This window comes from Anguilla rostrata, chromosome 3 (genome assembly GCF_018555375.3).
Source record: "Anguilla rostrata isolate EN2019 chromosome 3, ASM1855537v3, whole genome shotgun sequence".
NCBI classification, from domain to species: domain Eukaryota; kingdom Metazoa; phylum Chordata; class Actinopteri; order Anguilliformes; family Anguillidae; genus Anguilla; species Anguilla rostrata.
The window spans coordinates 3,897,205-3,919,049 of NC_057935.1; the positions used below are offsets into that span (position 1 = coordinate 3,897,205).

Below are 21,845 nucleotides of genomic sequence, written 5' to 3' on the forward strand. Positions count from 1 at the left end.
TTCAGTTCAATTTAGTTTTATTTGTATAGCAAATTTCATAAAGGTCTCAAAAAAACACTTTACAGACAGATTTTTGGTCTAGGCTTCCAAAAGCAAGCCAAGAGTGACAGTGGCCAGAAAGAAACCTGGAGTGGATCCCGACTCAGAGAATGGAGAGCATTTGACCCTAAGCCACAGGCAGTGTTAATTCAATAAATAACCCATCGGGTCAAAGAAGATTTGCTATGTGATGCAAAACAGGCACCTTGCCAATCACATTTGCAGAATGACAGGTGAGTCTAGGTAGACCAAACTTGAGGCCTGTGGCCTAACGATAATGACACTGTATTGAGATTTCCTGCCGTTGTCATACAGTAGCTGGGTAATAACTCCACTCCAGTATGCTGCAATGAGAATCAGACAAAAGCATTCAAGTCCCTCTTTTCAGCAGTTCAGCCCTGTTTTTGTTTGTCTTGTTCTGTTATCCACCTCCCACAGGTGGGGGAAGTCCCTTCCTCCCTGGTCAGGACCACCTCCTTTATCTGTCGAACCACAACCAGTCATCCAGTGAGTTGGGCTTTTTTTTGACCTGACCACGTCGGGCAACACAAACCCACACCAGGACCCGGTAAGAGAAGGACGGACTGCCCCTTGTTGAGTCTAGTCCTTCTCAAGGTTTATTCCTACACGGCATCCAGGGAGTTTTTCCCAGCCACCGCCGCCCCTAGGCTTGCTTTTGTGTGGGTTTTTCGGCTGCCGTCAGCCGTGAAGTGAAGTGTATTGTGATCAACGTGCTACATGAGGATTTGTTTTTTAATTGACTGGACGTGCCCTGTACTGGAGCGGGGGAGGGGAATCGAGACAGGGGCGGGAAAAGCAGAGCGTGACAAAGTGCTGAAAAGAGGACAGTTTTTTTTTTGTTTTGTTTGGGGGCCTGGGGTGTGGTTGCTTTCATAGGACACAAGGCCGCCATTTTGCGTCCTGATATGTTTTCATTTGAGGCCCTGTGAAGTTATGTGTCCAGGAGACAGACGGCTGTTTTCACAGTTATGAAATGAAACAGCCTGGGGGCCTGTACCGGTCTGTGGCTGCCGGTGTCTGCTGAGGTTTCCAAAAAGTATGGGCGGGAGGGGGGAGGGGGGTGTGGGGTGGAGGGGGGGGGGGGGGCGGTAAGGAATGCCAGCTAAGGACAAACTGCAGCCTTCACCATCCAACTCATCCCCCCCACAGCTGCAGAACGGGCATTTCTAACTGCGCATATTGCCAGAACGTTCCTGTCGGCAAGAACCAAAACACGAGAGTTTAATTTCCCCCACGTTGCACCGTCCAATAGCGTGTCCCGTCGGGAACAGCGAGGGCCCGGGACCACCCAGAAGGTCACAGGGTCAAAGGTCAAAAAGGCACATTCCTTTCCTCTCCCTCTACTGACAGGGTTCTCCGATGAGAGACAGTACGTTAAACTTTATGACCATTCGCGGTTTATTAGTTTAGCAAAAGCCTCATAAAATTCATGCCCTCAATATTGCCCAACGTCCCCCAAATTCTCTCATCACTCATTTATGCAGTTTGAATTTTACTGGAGAGTATTTAATAAAGGATACATCACTCAACAATGCTAATGGGAGTTTTTGGATTTTCTTTTGGGATAATAATGCTATAGGCATAGCTGTGTTAAGGTTAACAGTACACTTATTGGGGGGGGGGGTCTCGTGGCATAGCCTGTAGAGCACTCTCCATACACTCACTGCAAACTGCGACGTCAGCAGGTTGCACAACTCTTGTCGCATGTCTCTCTCCCTCTCTCTCATTCCCCATTCTCCCTGTCTCTCTACATTATCCTGTCCAATAAAGCTGAAAAGGCCATAAAATAATATACTTAAAAAAAAAACTTTACACTTATTGATTATAGATGGGCCTTCGTATGTCTTCTTGGTGATATCACACTTCTTGTGACTAACATTGATGTCCTCCGTCCGCTTTTGGATAAGAGCGTATGTTAAGAGATTGGAATGTAATGTTATGTGGCTTCTTACACAATATTTTCAACATCATTTTAACCTTGTACAAAACGTCTCAGATCAGGTCTGCACAATGCTGAAAGCGCTTTGGTCCACAAATACCACCCTGTCGAGATCACAAGAGCCAAGATGTTCAAGGCATATATTCCGGTTGTGACGTCGCTAAAACACGCATTCCTGGTGTTCACCTTTCCTGTGTACACAGCGCGGGATTGCGATTCAAATGGCTCATAACTCAACGCGTCAAGACAGGACTCGGATAAACAGTCGCAGCAATGGGCGAAAGGCATCACACAAGTCGGAAAAGTTACCAGCTTTGTGCCCTGTGTCCGAAAGCAGGGGGAACTTGTTTGTTGTTCCTTCATTTTGGGGTATTCAAGAAAGAGCCTAGAAAGAGTCCCCACAATGACTGCCTCCGGGACATTAAATCTTACACTCTGTTAGCTTACACATCAATAAAAACAAAACACAATGTTCAAATGGCCGCTCAGCTAAAGACACTCAAGAGCAAAACATCCCATTTCTTTGTCTCCGACGGACAGTAAAGTCGGTCGGGCGTGACTAGCCGAGTACACAATCTACAAATAAAGGCGACCGGGTTGTGAAGTAAACAGTGGAAATAAGTGCACCTCCCACGATAAAACCACCCGTAAAGATCACTCAGCCGGCACCGGGGGAAAAAACGGCTCGTGTTTAAGTTCTGGTTGCGTTCTGAGAGCCCAGTTCGGTGCTTTAAGTCGCTCGTTAGAAGTCGGGCAGTTAGAGGGAGGCCTGGTGCAGGGCTGCCCAGCCCTGGCCTTGGAGGGCTGGATGGCGCACTGGCTTTAAACTGGTTTTCGCACCAGTTACTCACCATTTAACGGGTCAGTTAAAGCAGTTGATTACACAGTTGACTCGCCCCGCCTGGTTCTCTTGGTTCTGAACTGGCGGGTCATTATGGGTGAAAGTAAAAACCAGCAACACACCGTTCGGCCATCCAGGACCAGGGCTGGACAGGGCCTGAGCTTGTGCCAAACGCTGCCAGGCTATATTCTGTTGGACATGAACCCGGAGTTGAGTTTGCGGTGGAAGGACCTCAGTTTGCAGCGCTTGCACTTCCTCTTGGCCTTTCCCTTCTTGTCGTGGAACCTGTCCCAGTCGTCCTCCTCGTCGTCCCCCGCCCAGGGGCCCCACGCGCCCCCGTTCAGTTCGGGGTTGGCCCGGGGGTCCTCCGCCGGGTACCGGACGGGGATGGCGGTGCGGTTGTAGTGGGCCAGGCGGGCCAGCAGCTCCCGCACCACGTCGGGCCGCTGGTCGGCCTGGTCGTAGCGCTCGTAGGGGTCGCCGGTGATGTTGAAGAGCCAGACGGACTTGCGTGCGGCCTGCGTGCGGCGCTCCAGGTCCCACCAGCTCCCGGGGAACCCCGCCAGCGTCTGCGGCGGGATCCAGTCGCCGCAGCCCGGGTCGCCCGTCAGCAGCTTCCAGTCGCCGGAGCGGATGGACGCCTGCACCGCCGTGTTCCACAGGCGGAAGCCGTCCTGCCACGACCCGTGCTTGGCGTGGTTGTAGAGCGGGTCGATGTTGTGCAGGATCTCCCGCCGCGGCGACTCCTTGCCCTCGCTGAGCGCCGGCCACACGTCGTACCCGTCCAGCCCGTCGCTGGCCGACACGTTGCCCCCGGCCAGCGCCACCAGCGTCGGGTACCAGTCGGTGATGTGCACCAGCGCTCGGCTCACCCTCCGCCGCCGCCGGAGCAGGGGGCTGTGGACGAACCCCACCCCGCGGATGCCCCCCTCCCAGTACGTGCCCTTGCGCCCCCGCAGGGGCCAGTTGCTCCCGCCGGCGAAGGGCTGGCCGCCGTTGTCGGTGGAGAAGACGAGGACGCTGTCCCGGTAGAAGCCGTACTTGCGCAGGGCGTAGGTGACGTTGCGCACCGCCTCGTCCACCGCGGACACCATGGCGGCGTACCTGCGGCGGGCCACGTTCACAACGTCCCGGTACTGGTGCAGGTACTCCTTCGGGGACTGCAGGGGCGTGTGCACCGCCTGGAAGGACAGGAAGATGAAGACGGGCCGGCGGGGATCGTGGGCGGCCAGGATCTTGCGCACCCGCTGGGTGTAGAGGTGGGTGGAGTACTTGCCCCCCCGGCCCCAGGCCACGCCCTCCCCCTCGTGCAGGTCGTAGCCGCACATGCCCGGCCCGTCGCACGAGTCGTAGGTGTAGTAGTCCACGCTGCCCGTCAGGGAGCCGAAGTAGGTGTCGAACCCGCGCCGCGTGGGCAGGCACTCCCGCTTGTAGAAGCCCAGGTGCCACTTGCCCACCATGTGGGTGGCGTAGCCCGCCTCCTGCAGTTTTTGGGGCAGGGTCACCTGGTCCAGGGGCAGGCAGTTGGGCTGCCGGGGGCGGATTATGGAGTGCTGCAGTCCCGTGTGGATCTGGTACCTGGACAGAAGGGGGAGGGGGGGAAACCTTTTACATAAATGCAGTGCACTCATGGCATGACATTCTATAGGCCAGTGGGTCCCAACCCTGTTCTTGGAGAACTACCGTTGTGCAGGTCATCACTCCAACTCCAAGTGTCTGCTTCTTTGCACACCGCAGTGCACGAGCCAAGATTGCATCATCATCATCTTCATCATCATCATCATCCTTTATTTATATGGGACATTTCATACACCTACGTTCAATGCAAAGTGCCACAATGAATTGAAAGAACAGATGAATTAAGAACATAAAAGCCATTAAAAAGTATTAAAAGAAATACAAAAAAAGTAAAAGAGGCAATAACATAACTAAAAATCAATAAAAAATAAAATGTAAAAATGGTGGGCAATTCAGTAGGCAGACTGCATGTCTTTGGACCACAGGAGGAAACAGGGGTACAAAAACACCCCTTCTTTTTTACCCCTGTCCTAGCCGGGAAACCACCCACTGCTGCTCGTGTCGTACATTTCCCAACGACAACGTGCTAAAACGCTACACACGTGCACACCAACCGGTAGTCTTGCCAGGATAAGAGGTGCATAAAGAAATGGTTGATGCTTTTAAAACCAGACAAATGCCCTTAGCAGACACTTGTGAAAAAGTAAATAACAATGTTTACTTGGATGTCAAAAAAACCTTGGCAATCACTCAGCAGCCTTGATGTGAACACTTTCCCCGGCGAGAAACTCTGTCAGCTATTCAATCAGCGTCGCGGCTCTGAATTAAATCCCCACGTCAATGACTTTTTTTTTTTTTTGGTGACTCTTTCACAGGATTCTCTGTAGAGTGTTGAGCCTTCATTCAGCAGGTTTAAAGCTGCTTTAATGAGCCCATTCACTCGGCAAATAAACACACACAAGATGGCGTGCTGTGTGAAAGTCCTCACTGCCGTGTCGTGACCTTCCGGTCCTGGTGGTCTCCTCAAAGACAAACCATTACACTCAGCCACCATCATTTTACATAGTATCCATTGATACAGCTGAATATATTACTGAAGCCATTCAGGTTTAGCACCTGGCTCAAGGGCAGCATCCTACCTGGGAATCAAACCAGCGACCTTCGGTTTGCGAGGCCAGGCCCCTAACCGCTACACCTCACTGCCACCCACGAAATACACTTTCAATGACACAGCAAGGTCTTGATGACATCATGCAGCAGTTATCCTGGATGGAGGAACAGCCGTTACCCGCTTGGGGGGAAACCTCCACGGACCCAACCCCAGAGTAAACATCCCAGCCAACTTCTGTTCCACAAGACACACATTCACTGAGAGGACGACTGAGAGCACTAACCAGTGACCCCAGCTCACCCCATTCCTGCCCTACTCACACACAGACGCACACACACACACAAACACACACACACAAGCATGCACACACAAACACACACACACAAGCATGCACACGCACACACAAACACACACACAAGCATGCACACACACACACACACACACAAACACACTCACACAAGCATGCACACACACACACACATACACACACAAGCATGCACATGCACACACACACACACACACACACAAGCATGCACATGCACACACACAGACACACAAGCATGCACATTCACACACACACACACAAGCATGTACATGCATATATACACACACACATACACACAAGCATGCACACGCACACAAACACACACACAAGCATGCACATGCACACACACACACACACACACACAAGCATGCACACACACACAAACACACTCACACAAGCATGCACACACACACAAGCATGCACATGCACACACACATACACACACAAGCATGCACATGCACACACACACACACACACAAGCATGCACATGCACACACACAGACACACAAGCATGCACATTCACACACACACACAAGCATGTACATGCATATATACACACACACATACACACAAGCATGCACATGCACACACACAGTTCAATTCAGTCTTATTTGTACAGAAACGCTGGGGGTTTTCAAGGCCAGGCTTCACATGGTGCTGGATAATATCTAGTTTGTTGATGAACGGTGAGCACGAGGTGGACGTGGCGCACGTTTGCTCTGTTTGATGTATAGTAGGCTATAACATGTCCACATAAAACTCAATTAAACTTAGTCCGAGTCAACTTTTTCATTCGTATAGGGCGTTGGCAATTTAAAAAAAATAGAATAATAATTTAATTATTTTACTGTTCAAACAGATCTCGGCTGCAGGAGCACGCGCATCACTTTACCCGGGTGCAGCGCTGTCGGTGGATGAAAAAACTTACCTGCCTGTGATCAGCTGACTGCGCGAGGGCGTGCAGATCGGCTGGATGTAGTAATTCTCCAGCTTCACGCCCTCTGCCGCGAGCTTGTCCAGCGTCGGCGTTCGGATGTCAGAACCGTGGTAGCCGACGTCATGAAACCCCTGATCGTCGGTCAGAATAAAAATAATGTGAGGGGGTTTTCGGGGAGTCAACGGAGACCCTTTGTCCTTGCCGTCCAACACTGGCTCGTACTCCACCTGGTTGGGGTTTGTCCAGTTCCAGGACAGGTAACCAAAACTCAACAAGCTGACCACCGAAAATCCAGTAAGGGCATGGACCGCCATGGCTCTTCAAAAGGAACTAAATGCAATTTTCTCTACCTGCCAAAACGCATTATATTGGCTGGCATTAATAGTCCATCAGAAAATGGTATCTGATTTGGATGCAGACTCCTGTCTAGAAAAGGAAAAAAATGTTCTTGAAATATTTTAGAATAGTCAATTACCATTCAAAACGTCTCCACTCTGACTAAAGAGAAGAGACGACATATACTGCCAAGCCGTTGTCCTTACAGTAATACGCGATTCAGACCTCAGGACCATCAATTTAATTCACTGGACCACTGCGCATCCGAGCGGTCCCGTTTACCCAGCGGTGAAACAAGTTACTACAAGCTACACTTCTAAGCTCTCCGCGAGAGTAACTTCTTAGTTCTCAAAAACTCCTTCAGAACGTTTTTCCCCCCCTCTTTGTGTTTATATTAACCCCGCCCGACTGAATACACACCAGCCAATTGAAATAAGACGTTAAGAAAATCTACGACACACACGCAGACTCGAAACGTTAAAAAAGGGAATAGCTTGACTCTTCATCATTCCAACAGCTGTTGTGCGTGCTGCGCACTAAACGGCAACCCTTAGCGCAATAAAACTGTTGCCCAGTGCCCCTAAACGGTAATAAACCGTTTCTTTTTTCTAAAGACCGTTTCCTAGTCGTGTTCAGTTTTTATTTTCTACCTTTTTCCTTTTCGTAAATTACAGCACTGTTTATAGTTACCTCGTAGCTACACCAATCGATATTAGAACTTTGAACAAATACCAAAATGATTGCATTCATCTATAACCAGTGCGTTTAAGAAGAAAAATTATTTTGATGAATTTATACGATAAACAGTTTGAAAAACACATCCTGTACACATCCAGAACAGTAAACAGCAGAATACAGAAGGGTTAAATTTCTCCCTGAAAAAAGAAGCATGTCTGTTGTCAACTATTTTCAGCGCGCTGAAAGTTTCTTAGGCTACTTTATAAATATGCATTTGAAAAATATAAATACATGCATACACATTTCAATACAAATACTGCGTCTGTTTTTTTCTGATAGATGGATTTCCTATTTTCTAAAAAGGGGAAAGATGCTGCGGTAGGCTACTGAAGTACTCCAGTAAGTTCATGTTAGCATAGAGATATTATTGACTTTAAGTCCTGTGTTGTTGAAAATATTTGAGCGACTGTATTTGGCATTCTCACCTCAGCTAGGTGAGAAGCACCCAAGCTGCACATCCAGCAACTAAAATATCAATTAGTAATGCTGCAGCTAATGCTATGCTAATATACGCTACAGTTCATCATTAATCCCTTTAACCACGTATAATTCATGAGGTTTCGTGTGTTTACTTGTGTCCTAGGCTGTCCATAACAAGAACCAGTAAGGAGTGCAGTTTGATGGACGTGCGCTTTGCCGAGGAGAGTAGCATTTGAACGCCGGTTCTGTGGAGATTCTGAACCTGCAGTGAAACGTTTATGTGTGCGAGCCTTATAATTCAGGGTGCACCAAGGGGACCCCTGTCGTACCAAAACATGCCCCCGTCGGCACTGGGGCCCTCGTGGGACATCAACACAGAGGTGGCGAGTGTTCTCCAAAACTCCTGGTTCACAAAAGCTTCTTTATTGCTGTTGTTCTAGGCACACTTGAGCGCTGATGATGAACGGAAGACCGTGTTTCACGAGCGTGTTTCTCGAAGAAGTATGGCGTTCATGAGCGCTCCCGATAACATCTGCGCGCGGGTGTCTAAGTGCAACTTACAGATTGCTCGGAATGGTATCTCTTGAGGCACGATACAATCGCCGCGGTGTTGCGAACCCCAAACCTGTGATTACGAGGGCCAGCTGACTTTGACAGAGGAGGGAATTGCGGTTCAACGGATTGATTGTTTACTGGAGAGGACACTGGGGCACTGCAGGGCACCCCGCTGCGGCGTGAGTTTCAAGGCCGAGTTTAACAACCAGGGCTTTAGTCAAATTTCTTTACAAGACCGTTTAGTTTGCGAGGGGCATATTTTGTAAGCATCAGACGTGCACTAAAATGTGTTTACACACCCGTGGTGATTTGGCAGTGTTCTCAGGTCATTTCAGAGGGGAAAAAATGTGAAACGAACTACTGTAGTTCATTTTAGAGGACAGATTGCATCTTTGGGGACTTCAGATATTTGGCGTGATAGTGGCGTATAGTCTAGGCACAAACATCATTTTAGAAACAGAAAAAAAAAGGAAATCCAGATGGAAGGGTTTAAACTCAAGTGACCAGGGCTGAATACGCTGACACAGCTAATTTAATTCATTAATGAATTAATGCCCGTAGCCAGAGTTGGAGCTGTGCCACTCTGAACTTGTGGTCTGAGCAGCTTCTCGGCAGAAATAAATAAGGGTTGTATTGCTTGTTTGGTAGAGTTGTTTTCTCTGTTTTTGGTGGTGGGGAGGTTGAGCACCTGGCTTGGCCGCGGGTGTCGTGCTCTAAAAAGGAAAAGGTCAGATCTCGGCCTGATTACACAAACGCTGGAACGGAGAGCAGGCAAGGAGAGAGGACGGAGTGGTCATGTTCTCTATAGAATGTTGACCGTGGCCAACATTCCAAATTAACCTTTCATCCTGTTTGCTAGTGGGGTGGGGCATAATTTTCTTGCAAACTTTTACGTTTTGACATCTACATAGAGGCAGTGTTTCTTTTAAGTAAACAAAAACAAAGTAAACCTGCTCAGTATCCAAATTAGCTGTTCAGCCACAGGCCATTAAGCAGGTTAGTAATGATTCAGCTGGTGGACTGCAGCAAATGAAGTGGTCCTTCTGCCACACTTCTGAACTCTTTTACATTTAAATGAAGGAAATTTCTCTGAAGACATGTATCGCATTCTTCTAGTTACGCATTCCACAGGATCGCGTGTGTCTGTGTACATGCCACCAATATATGAGCCAGCAAATTAGTTAAATGGTATCATGTATAATTGGTTCGCGAACAGCCCCTGTTTTCTAGTTGGCTTTCAAAATTCCCTGGATAAGCATGATTCATACTGTCCTCTGAATCATATCAAAGTCATTATTTTAGAAGGGGTGAAACATAATTACTTCTTGACACTGGATGCAATTATTTATGCGTGAAATGCAAATTGGCTAAATTATCTACAGTGTTTGCCTCTTGAAAGACCACAGCCGATAGGTGTTCTATACAGAGTTTGTAAGCATGTCATGTGACATGGAAACGGGTGTGACGTGACACAGTGAATTCAAAAACAGGAAGTATAGGTGATTTTAATATTAAGAGGGCATGTTCAGGAGGGAAAAAAAGCCACCTTTCACCTTTGTTGCATTAGTTTTTAAAGAGCCCATCTTTAATTTCACACATTTCTTGGGGTCAGTTGCTCTGCTGGGGACAATGAAAGGAAGTCCCACGTAATTTTCAGTGTGCTGTAAACCAAATTACCTGAAGCCCTTTCGTTCCCCCCACGGCACAAACGGACACGTGGCGCTCTGCGAGAGAACGGCAACGTGCTTCCGAGAATTGCGGAAATAACCCCTGAGGGATGTGTTGGTCATGTGACCTGAGCAGCCAATCGCGTGGCCTCTCGTTTAGCCTCCAGAAGGCCTCTCGCCAAGAAAACAAAATGGCTTCATCGCCCAGGTCTTCGGCCATTCCTGAGGAGCGGTTTCTCAGGTTCAGCAATGAAGCTCAGAAACAGTAGGTCTTCCACGCCACTAAAGTTTTGTTTATTTGCAAGGCAGAGAGCTATTTATATTTGAAGCTTGAGAGAAAATGGTTGAAAGAGGCTTCGAATTGGAGTTGAGTCTCACTTGCAAGGCTGTGCGGTCGTAAAGCCTTTAAGTGGCTTACACGTGGCAGGGATTGTGTGTCATTTCTTTTCTCCCCCAAAAAACTTACAGGACGGTAGGTGTCCAGGAACAGGGTTGGACAGCCCTGCTGTAGTTGTTGAATGAGGTGTGCTTTGTCAGGTTTGGAGTGAAAACCTACAGGATGGTAGCTCTCCAGGAACAGGGTTGGAAACCACTGCTCCCAGTTGACTCACTATAAGCAAACTATGTGCTGAATCAAAAGCTCTGTGTGAGCAGGCGGTGAGCAGCAAGTCAGCCATTAAAAGAAGGGATATCAAATTCAAGTCCTGGACGGCCAAATTTCCTGAGGCCTGCCAGGGGGCCATTTCAGTTTAAATTTCCAGTTTAAGTTAGGGGTGCACCACTCCAGTCCTGGATGGCAAGTCTGCCAGCTGGTTTTTGTTCTAACCAATTACCTTTAGGTTTAGTTCTCTGACAGCTCTATAAACTATGCTGTTTCACTCCTGTAATTGTGCATGGTAAAATCCTTAGAATACACTTGCAGTCTGCCACTGTAGCTGGTGCTTATGCAAATGCCGGACCAAGATACTGTGATTGAGCCACTTAAATAATTAAGAGCAGAAGTTGGCACAAACTCCTGAAATGGATCAGTCCTTGTTGTGCTCCCCAAAATTTAAGTCATGAACTGGCTAAAGAGTCCACCAGTGGTGGAAAGCCCAGGGGTCAGAAAGTAAATGTCCTGCCATAACTTTCTTTTAACCATAAACTCAGCCAGCTGATTTAACAAATTAGTTCTGATTTAATCAGGAAATCCAAGGGATTGGAGCAAAATACTGGAGAGGAATTTTACTTTTTAGAACCTGAATTTTCCACCTCTGCAATCTACATACTCATGGTTCCCGATCGAATGGAAGCCATAAAATTCAGCACACGCTAAATTTAGTACACTTGCATTAGTCATACATATTTGTCATGGACATATAACTTTATTACCACACCTGCTTTATTAAAAGTTTATTTTTTTAAATAATAAAAAAGTTTCTTATTGAACGGGTTTCGTAGTTTTTTGTTTGGGTAATTGCTTTAAAAAGCATAAAGAAATTGGTTCCCTGGGCTCTCTAGTATCCACACTTAATATATTACCTACGGTTCATTTATTTTGGACTGCTGTTAAATTTTTATTTCTCGGTTAGCAGATGCCCGCCAACTCTCAAATTGATTAATTTAACGCACCCTCATTGACACTGCATGAGAATATGTTGTATGTTTGTGTTTGCTTGTGTGTGTGTGTGTGTGTACATGTGCGTGTGCACATGTCTGTCTGCCTGTGTGTGTGTGTACAACCTTACGAAATGTCTTCATAAACCCAGGAATAGTTTTATGGATACATTGGTTTCCACTAAGCAAATAAAAAACATTGTTACCCCTGGCCTTCCAAAAATCTACTGTAAATATTCATTGGATTGTGGAGGGCATCTTTTTAAAAACTTTATATTTATTGGGCATCTTTTAATATATTTCAAGTTTGCAGCATTTATTTTTATCTTGCTCTGCTATTATAAATATAATTTTACTATTTTCATTGTCGAGTAAGTGCCAAGTCTTGATGCCCAGTAAACTTTGTGGCAGATTCTAATTTTTCTCATATCTAATTATACATACCTTGAAGCAGGAAAGGGCAAATAAATAACCCATGTTTCAAAATAAGTATTGATTTAAGAGGTGGTTGTGTGTGTGTGTGTGTGTGCGTGTGTTTGTGTGTTTTATGAGGATATCATATCTCTTCTGCAGACTGGTTCTGACCGGTCGAAACCAGGTCCACCTGGTGGTGGATCAAGCTAGTTTTCCCCTCCATGCCCAGCAGAAGACCACACCACAGAAAGCTCTATGGTTACCATATGTCAATCAGAATCCAGAGAGGAGCTCGGCCAATCAGGAGATACATTTGTGAGAACAAACAGAACAATGTTGATGGTGACTGGTGGATGATTACCGGGGGCAACAGGCTACCTGCAGGGTATGGTGACATCACGTCTGACTCATTCCTACTTTATGAGCACTGTGAGACCACAGGATGGACCCACCCAGAATCCTTTGCGGATAGCCTCATGAGGACAGGAAGGTGTTCAGGTCAGAATTAAGTGCCTAACTCAACTCATCCACCCAAGTCCACCCATATTGTACCCTGAATGCCATAGCCATTTTCATACTCCCCCCCCCCCCACCTCTCTCTCTCTCTATCTATCTATACATCTCTCTCTCTCTAGTAACATTTCAGTCTAGAACCTTCTCTGTATGATGAGCAGTCACCTCAGTGTGAATGACTGGCGCTGTAAAGTGATGAAAAAAAGACATTCACAGGAGAAAACCCGGGCGGATTACTCCACCGCAGTGACTCAAACCTAGATGTGGGCTGGTGGTGTCTGTGGAGGAGGAAACCACAACTGCTAGGACTGAAGACTGAAGCCTTGTACCCTGCCTACACACGCCGTCACACACACTAAGACGTGGGTAAACACACTCACAAAGACAGACACCACACACTTATCCTCCTGAGACCTGGCCCGAAAAAAAATATTTAAATGTTTTGACATCGGCCTAATACAGGAGTCTTGGGTACGCAAAAACCTTGCGGTGAATATATCTTTCAAAAAAATCATTTGTTTTATTGAATGTCCCTTGCAGTGTAGAATCCAGATGAGATTAGTAAAAATATATGGTTTTTGAGAATAAGACCGGAGACTCACGTCCCCTACAGGGGACAAAAAATGAATTCACTCCTCCTCTGTGTGGATCTGGCTTCCTTTCTTCTTTCTCTCTATATCCCCCCTTCCCCTCACACGAGTCAATGGGTCATTATATTGCCCGCTGAAGGATTATTACAAGCAGACCTCCGGACCTCCACAATGAGTCCTCTGTACAAGACCCTGAGGTTCTGCGCAAAAGCGGTCGTCTAGTTCGAAAAAAATGGGGCACAATCTCGTCTGAAAGCCGTGCCAAAGCATTCTGGCCATTCCCCGGTGTGCAGGTGCTGGGGAGGTGGGAGTGTTCTGGCAGCCAGACTAATCTTCGTCCCCTGAAAAGGACATGCTTGAATCATTAGTGTTATTTGATAATTGCTTCTGTGGGACATTACTGGAAATAAGCTCAATAAAAACAGCTTGTTTTTGAAGGTGTTGATATTGGGGGAAGGGAGGAACTGAGTCAGCATCAGTGATATAAATTTTAAAACCACCAAAGTGTCGAACTTTTACGGTACACCTCAGACACACTGGCGGTTCTGTGCTACCTGGTACCAAGAAATTCTCTCTTTTTCAGGAGAGAAGTGGGAAAGCGAGGGGGGCGATCTTTCATGGAAGAGGATAATTAGATGAAAAGACGACCGAGTGTGGTGTGGTGCTGCGTCTGCAGCAGACGTTGCCCTTGGCAGCGGAAGAAATTCCGTTATTAAACGCGGCCGCTCGTGCTCGTGCGCGCGAACACTACCCCCTTTCTCATCCGCGCCAGTTTGCCGGTAAATCTGCGCCCCGAACGAGAGATTTATAAGTGGCGAGTTGGAAGTATTATTAAAGCCGTCGTTTTCTCCGAACTCCCATCGGACCAGTCGTATATATGCTCTAATTTTAGCGGGCTTTTCTTGTCATACAGCCACACTCTGAGGTGGGTTGACATACAGTATATAGCTGTCCATCCTCCTGAGAGCCGACAGGAAAACGTTAAAGTGTTTTAGTTTATTTTTGACGTAATCCAAGCGTCTTGATTGACAAGATTAATTTATTTTATTTTTTTTAATATTAGGCGTTTTATTTTTGCTTCTGTAGCGGATTACAGAGGTTATAGTCTGCACGTCTGGGCTTTGGGGGTCTAGTCAGCAGGTCATTAGAAACCTGTTGGATGGAGAAACTGCAGGACTGAGAACTACCCCTCCCTCCGAGGTCATTATCCCAGGGCTGGAGCAAGACCCTCCCTCTGTCCTCCTGGGTGGGCTAAACATGGGGCCCATTTTTTACTTATTCAGTATTGAACCCTCCAGCGTAGACCTGAGCCTGTGCCCCTTTCCCCTAAACATTAAAATAACTCCATAGGATATGCTAGCCCACCCTGTCCCTTGCTAAAAAGAAATAAATACTGTATTACTTTATACATTTCTTTTAAAAAAATGAGTAGGGGAGAGACAGGTTTTGCATGTTCGACGAGTGATTTTATGTGAGTTTTATTTCTAAAGGAATACGGAAAATAGCCAAAGACTTGTTCAGTTGTAACAAGGTACTAAAAAAGGCAGTTTGTCTGTGCCCCTGAGTAGGAATTATTTATAAGAAAGGAGATCGTTAAAAATAGCTCTCAAATAATGAGCATGGGCTAACCATGCTTAGACATTCTGCAGTTCACATGCCTGGGTCCATTTCAAAAATGGTCCAAGCGAGACAACAAAATGAAAGGAAACTGGAAAAATGAAACGAGTGAGAAACTTACGAAGGAAGGTTTGTGTGTCTCAAGTCAATGATTAAGAAACAAGTTTACGTCTGGGAACCAGGCGGCTCTTGCGAGTGTACATCGAGCAAAAAAGAAAAATCACAGAAGAGCTTCTTAAAGTTCCACTGACATAAAGACAAGCGTGTGTGTGTATGTGAGAGAGAGAGAGAGCGGCAGTGTGTGTGTATGTGTGAGACAGAGAGAGGCAGTGTGTGTGTGTGTGTGTGTGCGCGCGTGTGTGTGTGTCTGTGTATCTGCGTGTGCATGTGTTACCCACACACTAAAGAAAGTACAGAATTTACTCTGGCATAACCAAATACACTATGGCTCTATGGCTCTACCACACGCGACACTGAGATTTTCTGACGCTTACCAGGTAAGTTCACTGATTATCTACAAAGCTTTCCCAACATTTTCAGAAGGATGCGGTGAGCAGTTTGGGTTAGTTTTCATAGCGCTGATTCCACACTGGGTGCCAGAAACAGCAATTAGGGGTGAGGGGGTGGGGGTTGGTTTTTCACCAGCATGCCCATCAACCCCCCCCCCCCCCCCCCCCCCCCAAAGACTACATTTAGGCTGTGTGTCTAAGGGGGCAGCTTTCTCAAGATGTCTGTGCTCAAGGGGGTTGTCGGATACCATACCAACCATCGCCACCCCCCCCAAAAAAAACACACACACCCACATATACACACACAATCAGGCACACAGAGCTGACTCTGCTCAGGGCGTTCTGATAATGTTTGATCAGAGCCGCCAGCTGCCGCACACTCGGCCTGCAGATGTGTGTATTTATAAAGGCAGTCCTTATTTTAGCACCTGCACTCCCTACCTGCTCATGCCCCCCCCCCCCCCCGCCCCCCCCCCCCCCCGCCCCCTTCATGTGTTTGCTCAGTAAATGGCGGTCAAAGAGAGGGGCTGCTCCACAGTCCAGCTCAGAGGTGATGATGTGAATAAAAAATTTTAAAAACCAGTTGTGAAATATCAGCTGCTCTTCTATCAACGATATGGTGTGTGGGGGGGGGGGGGGCTGACTACCCTGAGCTCCAAGGGTGAGGAGGGGGTTCAAATTATTTTTGAGATTTTCGAGAGATGAGAAGGGGGCCCACATTTGCACGTAGCCTGGAATTTCATGCTACCTGCACACCACACAAAGATCTACCCCAAAATCTCCCAGTGACCATGCCTTCCAGTTCTCCATTGGACCACCAGGTGTCACTAGTCTCCTAATGAGGCTATCATACAGATAATAATCTTTGTTTCAGTCTTACTTCTGAACAAGTTGCATTTATATTGTTTTTTTTTTTTCTCATATCCTGTTTTTGGTGAACCCATAACCATAACCAGCTCATCAATACCACAACTTCTCACTATTAATGCATTGCATTGTAGTGCTGGGCTAAAACCAGCTCACATACTGGTCCTTTTCAGATAAGAATGGACACCCCTGGTTTAAAAGGAGAAAGAAACAGCTCTTTAACATGTGAAAACTTATTTTTTCTCCCTTCTTTGTGCACTTTGGGGTCCCTGTCTGGAAAGACTTTGAGTCATTTGTGTCAGAGCTCGGTAATCTCCAAAGGGCCGGGGAGAGAAGTCACAGCTGTGAAACAGGCTCAGAGCTTCCATGAAACCACCGATACTGAAAAAAATGAATACTGTAGCCTTTATACCCACTTTGAATGTGTGACAGCTGCTCTGTGCCCTCCCACTGTGTGTGTGTGTGTGTGTGAGAGAGTGTGTGTGTGTATGTGTGCGGTTTGTGCTTGTCTGTATTTATGTGTGTGTATGTGTGTTTGTCTGTATGAGCATGCGTGTGTGTGTGTATGGGTGTGTGTGAGAGAAAATGTGTGTGTGTGTGTGTGTGTATGAAAGAGAGAGGCATAGTGTGTGCGTGTGTGTGTGAGAGAGAAAGTGTGTGTGCGTGTGTGTGAGAGAGAGAATGTGTGTGTTTGCATGTGTGAGCGAGAGAGTGTTTGTGTGTGAAAGAGAGAGAGAGTGTGTGTGCGTGTATGTGTGTGTGAGTGAGAGAGTGAAAGTGTGTGTGCGTGTATGTGTGTGTGAGAGTGAAAGTGTGTGTGTGTGTGTGTGTGAGAGAGAGAGAATGTGTGTGTTTGCATGTGTGAGCGAGAGAATGTTTGTGTGTGTGAGAGGGAGAGTGAGAGAGAGTGTGTGCGTGTGTATGTGTGTGTGAAAGAGAGAGTGTGTGTGCGTGTATGTGTGTGTGAGTGAGAGAGTGAAAGTGTGTGTGTGTGAGTGAGAGAGAGTGTGTGAGTGTGTGTGTATGTGTGTGTGTCTGTGCTGACAGGACAGCTTTATTATTTTCTCCATGCAAACAGACATTCCCTCAGCTCGTTACATTTCCATTTGATTAATGTCACGTTATGTGCCATATTTCCAAAAATTTGAATTTTAAATTTTTTTCCCTGTTATGTTAATACTGTGTATTAATGCAATGTTTGGCTTCATAACGTCATCTGTTCTGCACACGTCGGCCAGAGTTGGGTTTTTTTTTTCTTCCCTGCACTGGTACCGGGTACGTGGCTGAGTGGTATCCGTGGAGAAGGGACAGGCTGGTCTGTCTGACAGCTCATTGAACAGCCTTGTTTAAAATTCAGGCCCCCGTCAGGAAGGATGAACGTATGCAAGCAGACAGCCAATCAAAGATAAGGACGGGGGGAATGGTTTGTTTTGGGCGGGGGGAATGGTGGGGAGGCGTTGAACTCAGACCTGATGAGGCAACCCTCAGGGCTGGCACTCAGTTTGGAATAAACACTGCTTTCCTCTCCTGGTTTTTCCCCCCCGTGAATGGAGCTCTTTCAGTATGGTGTCCCCGATGACCTCCCTCCCCCAAACCTGCACCCCTGCCCCCCCCCCGCCCCATATACCCATTTGGGTCACATGATTCACTCTCCCCAGCTGACCCACAGGGACCGCCTCGCATCTCAGATTGGGTTTCGGGCTCGATAATTTTACCCAACCTTCCACTGGCCCTCCAACAGCCCCCCCACCATAAAGTTTCACCAACACCCCAACCCCCGTCTCCACGCTGCTATTCCAAACACTGCTGCCCAAGGAAAGTTTTATTTGTGTCTCTTTTTTTTTAAACCCCTAACCTTTTCAAGGGGATTCTTTTGTGCGGCTACACCACGAGGTCAGGTCAGCCGCACCTGACACCTACGCACCTGACACCCCCCCCCCACCCCCCACCGCCCACCCCCCGCACCTCCCACCAACGCCACCTCCCACAAGCCGATGAACGTGACCACAGCAGAAACATGACTCAAGCGATTTCTCAGTCCAGGAGGGGGGAGGGGGGAAGGGGGGTATTTTTAGACATTCCATTCCTTCCTCCAGGTGAGCGGACTGCCTGGCCGCTAGCTCCTCGCTGACTGGGCTATTCGTCCTGGTGGTCAAAGACTGCCACGGTTGAACTGCAGGTTGTTTTTTTTTTTTTTAAGGAATGTTTTTTTTTTCTTCATAATTCTAAGTCAGCGTTCTAGAACTCCACTGCTTTCTATTACGGACAGAGAGAGAAAGATTTTTTTTTTCTCCAAAAAATGTTCTGTTGGGAAACTCTCTTGCTCAAAAAAAAAACGAATTGATTGCCAGAGGGCACCAGAACCTAATTCCTCGTGATTAGTGATGATTTCTGTAATATTACTGCCTGACGGTGTCGGGGTTAGGGAGAGGGAGCTTAGTGTTAAACATCACCAGAGGAAAAAAGTACTTGTTTCATTCTAGACCTCATAAAATCTAGACGTCGGCTAGGACGCTTTGTCTGGGTCAAGAGAAAGGCTTCAGGCTCACAATATGGTTCCAGGAGATTCTTTACCCATCTGACTCATTTCTTGTTTTTGTTTAGAGTTATGAGCCGAACATTTATAGTTCTTCCGAACATTAATCTCAGTGTCGTCTTCTTTTTTTTTTTTTTAAACATATAAACTTAAAATGCAGTTACTGGAAAGGATTACTTTCCATCTTTCAAGAATATATAAATGTTTTTTGTTTTTTCTTAATCCCTTGGGAATTGTGTTGTTTATTCATTTCACCAATGGCTTCACATGAAAGACAATGATCACAGCATTTGGATCCTGCACTCCCACCAGGGAAATGGATAATGGGTTACTGCATAAAACCAAGACAAACAGCAGAGCCCAATTGGGACCTCTACATAAAACAGGCCGCATCCACCAGGGTTTTGTTCAAGCACGGCTTTCTCTGACATCTCTGTTGTTCTGTCGTTAGCAAGGTAACGGCAAATGTGCAAATGTTACAGTTATAGCAAAATGTCTGGCTGGCTATCCCTTACATCAGGGCTAGTCGACTCTGTGACCTGGAGGTCAAAAGTGGCATGTAGCCTGCCTGCCCTAAATGTACTATGTACTCTCTTCTTGGCCTGCTGATCATCGAAAAATAAATATACACAGTGAGCGCCAGAATGTTTGGGACAAATGCATATTTTCTTCTTGATTTGGCTCTGTACTCCACAATTTCAGATTTGTAATCAAACAATTCACATGGTTGAAGCACACATTCTCGGCTTTTGTGTATGGATAGTTTGATACATTTTGCTTTCACCGTGTCGAAAACGCAGCACTTTTTAGGAATAGTTCCACCATTTCAGGGTATCATAATGTTTGGGACATTGTCACATGTGTTTCTGATTAGTCAGGTGTGTTCACTTGCTTCCTTAGTGCAGGTATACTGTATGAGAGTTTTCAGTATCTAGTTTTGATTCTAGCCTTTTGATTGCCTTTGGAGTCAGTTATTGCCATTTGTCAACATGAGGACCAGAGTTGTGCCAATGAAAGTCAAGGAAATATGAGGCTGAGAAATAAGAAAAACAAACAGACATAGGCCAAACCTTAGGCAAACCAAAATCAACCGTTTGGAAAAACATTAAGAACAACTTGCAAGCTCAACAATCACAAAGAGCCTAGTTAGTCAAGGAAGTTCTCTGCATATGCATATTTTCAGAAAGCGTCTATTTTTATTTTACACATGTACCATGCATTTTATGCATATACTACTTTATACATAGAGAAGGAAATATTTCTGGTCCCTTTGCGTTCCTCTTTTCAATAAAGAATGTATAGTAGTTCCAAACAGACTTAGTAGAAGAACGCTGCTTTACTATAAGAATGCATGGTCATCCCAAATATCCCATAATCAGAACAGGATAATCAGAGGGTCATTTTCACTTTAAGATGAACTTCCACTTTTCGTCAGTCAGTTAAAGAGACATTCCGTAATTATCAATAGATTATCAGTAGCCTACCCAGCGATAATTCTTTGATGTGTGTCAAATGGGAGCTTGATACTGCATGCAATGTTTCTGGACAAAATACATTTAAACTAAAACCAAGTTCCAGAATATGTCTGGTAGGAGGTGCTGGACTGGAGATTTAGAAACACTGTTGTAAGTGGTCCCGTCAAAGAGAGAGAATGTAACTTTAGATGCTTGTCGTTCAGTGGAAAACAACACCGTTGCTATCTAGAGAATGCTCTTTTCAGTTGATACTGTTATGTTATCGCTCAATGATGCCCAGTCTAATAAATCTATAAAAATAACTTATTTTAAACGTACAATAGGCTATAATTTCAGCCCAAAAAGTGTTCGTTCCTGATTTTCTGCGACTCACTGGCACCTCCCAACGGGAAAAATCAGAAATGTATTTGTTAAAACCGATGTACTTTATAAAGAAAAGTGTTCTTTTTCAATTATATCGGTCGAATGTGAATCTACTGCCCATCTTCGTTGAACACATTAAAACGATAATGTATACATCTATGTTGTTTCACTGCAACGTTCTACATAAAAGAAAATGTAATTGTCTGTGCATTTATTTAGCTGCATTTATGTACATAAAATATGCAATTCTTAGTACACTGGATTTCTCAGGAATAGTTTAATTCATTTTTATGTATTTTAATGTCTTTTTGTAGCAGTTGTACAATGCATTAAAACTCAATATCCCAGGATGCACTTTGACTAAGAGGCGGGTCGAAAGTTGGTGGTTCAGAGGTGAAAGTGTGGGTAATGTATGGAGGTTCCAGAAACTAGATTGCGTGGTGGCTAGCTAAGTGAATCTCATTTTAATTATTCGGCTTTAGACTTTTTTTTTTAGTAACAGAATATGACTTCGAAAAATGAGGATGCGTCAAAATGTGAATTGTTGAATTTGATTTATCGACATTTGAAGGAGAGCGGTCACAAGAAAGCTGCAAGTGAACTCAAAAAACATGCTACACAGGTAGCTACTGTAGCTGTCTTGCATACACTAAACTTTCGCTTTGGAGCATGGTTGCAAAAGCAACTTGTAACTCTATAATGTACAGCATGATGCATCGATTGCGTATACGAAGCTGATTAGTTGGTTATGTTGAATACAACACTGCTACAAAACGAATGTGTCTATATCATTAAACATTTTACATTTATTGTTAAACGTGTTAGATTCTGTCATGTAATAATGCAGTGTGTCTGTTGGTTTTACAGACATGTTAGCAACATGCGCTTGAATGAACGTAGTAGCCTGTTAAGTCTTAA

At 45.9% G+C, this 21,845-nt stretch overlaps 2 protein-coding genes across 9 annotated transcripts in view; one reads left to right on the forward strand and one right to left on the reverse strand.

The window, feature by feature from the left end:
• LOC135249870 (arylsulfatase I-like) overlaps positions 1-21,845 on the reverse strand; it is a 22,192-nt gene continuing 347 nt past the window's right edge. The window contains exons 2-3 of one of the 2 annotated variants that reach the window (XM_064325534.1): positions 6,723-6,862; positions 1-4,418 (exon numbers count right to left, since the gene is read on the reverse strand). In XM_064325534.1, coding sequence (XP_064181604.1) covers positions 3,023-4,418; positions 6,723-6,862 — 1,536 coding nt within the window. In that variant the 3' untranslated portion in view covers positions 1-3,022. Of the gene's footprint in view, positions 4,419-6,722; positions 7,399-21,845 lie in introns of those variants that run through there. The other variant, XM_064325533.1, reaches the window with a different exon arrangement.
• Positions 21,300-21,845, forward strand: part of LOC135249869 (nucleolar and coiled-body phosphoprotein 1-like) — a 13,051-nt gene continuing 12,505 nt past the window's right edge. For all 7 annotated transcript variants that reach the window (XR_010328814.1, XM_064325526.1, XM_064325527.1 and 4 more), the window contains exon 1: positions 21,300-21,549. Coding sequence is in view for 6 of the 7 variants with exons in the window: in XM_064325526.1 (XP_064181596.1) it covers positions 21,433-21,549 (117 nt within the window). In the remaining variant the exon portion in view is untranslated. The remainder of the gene's footprint in view (positions 21,550-21,845) is intronic.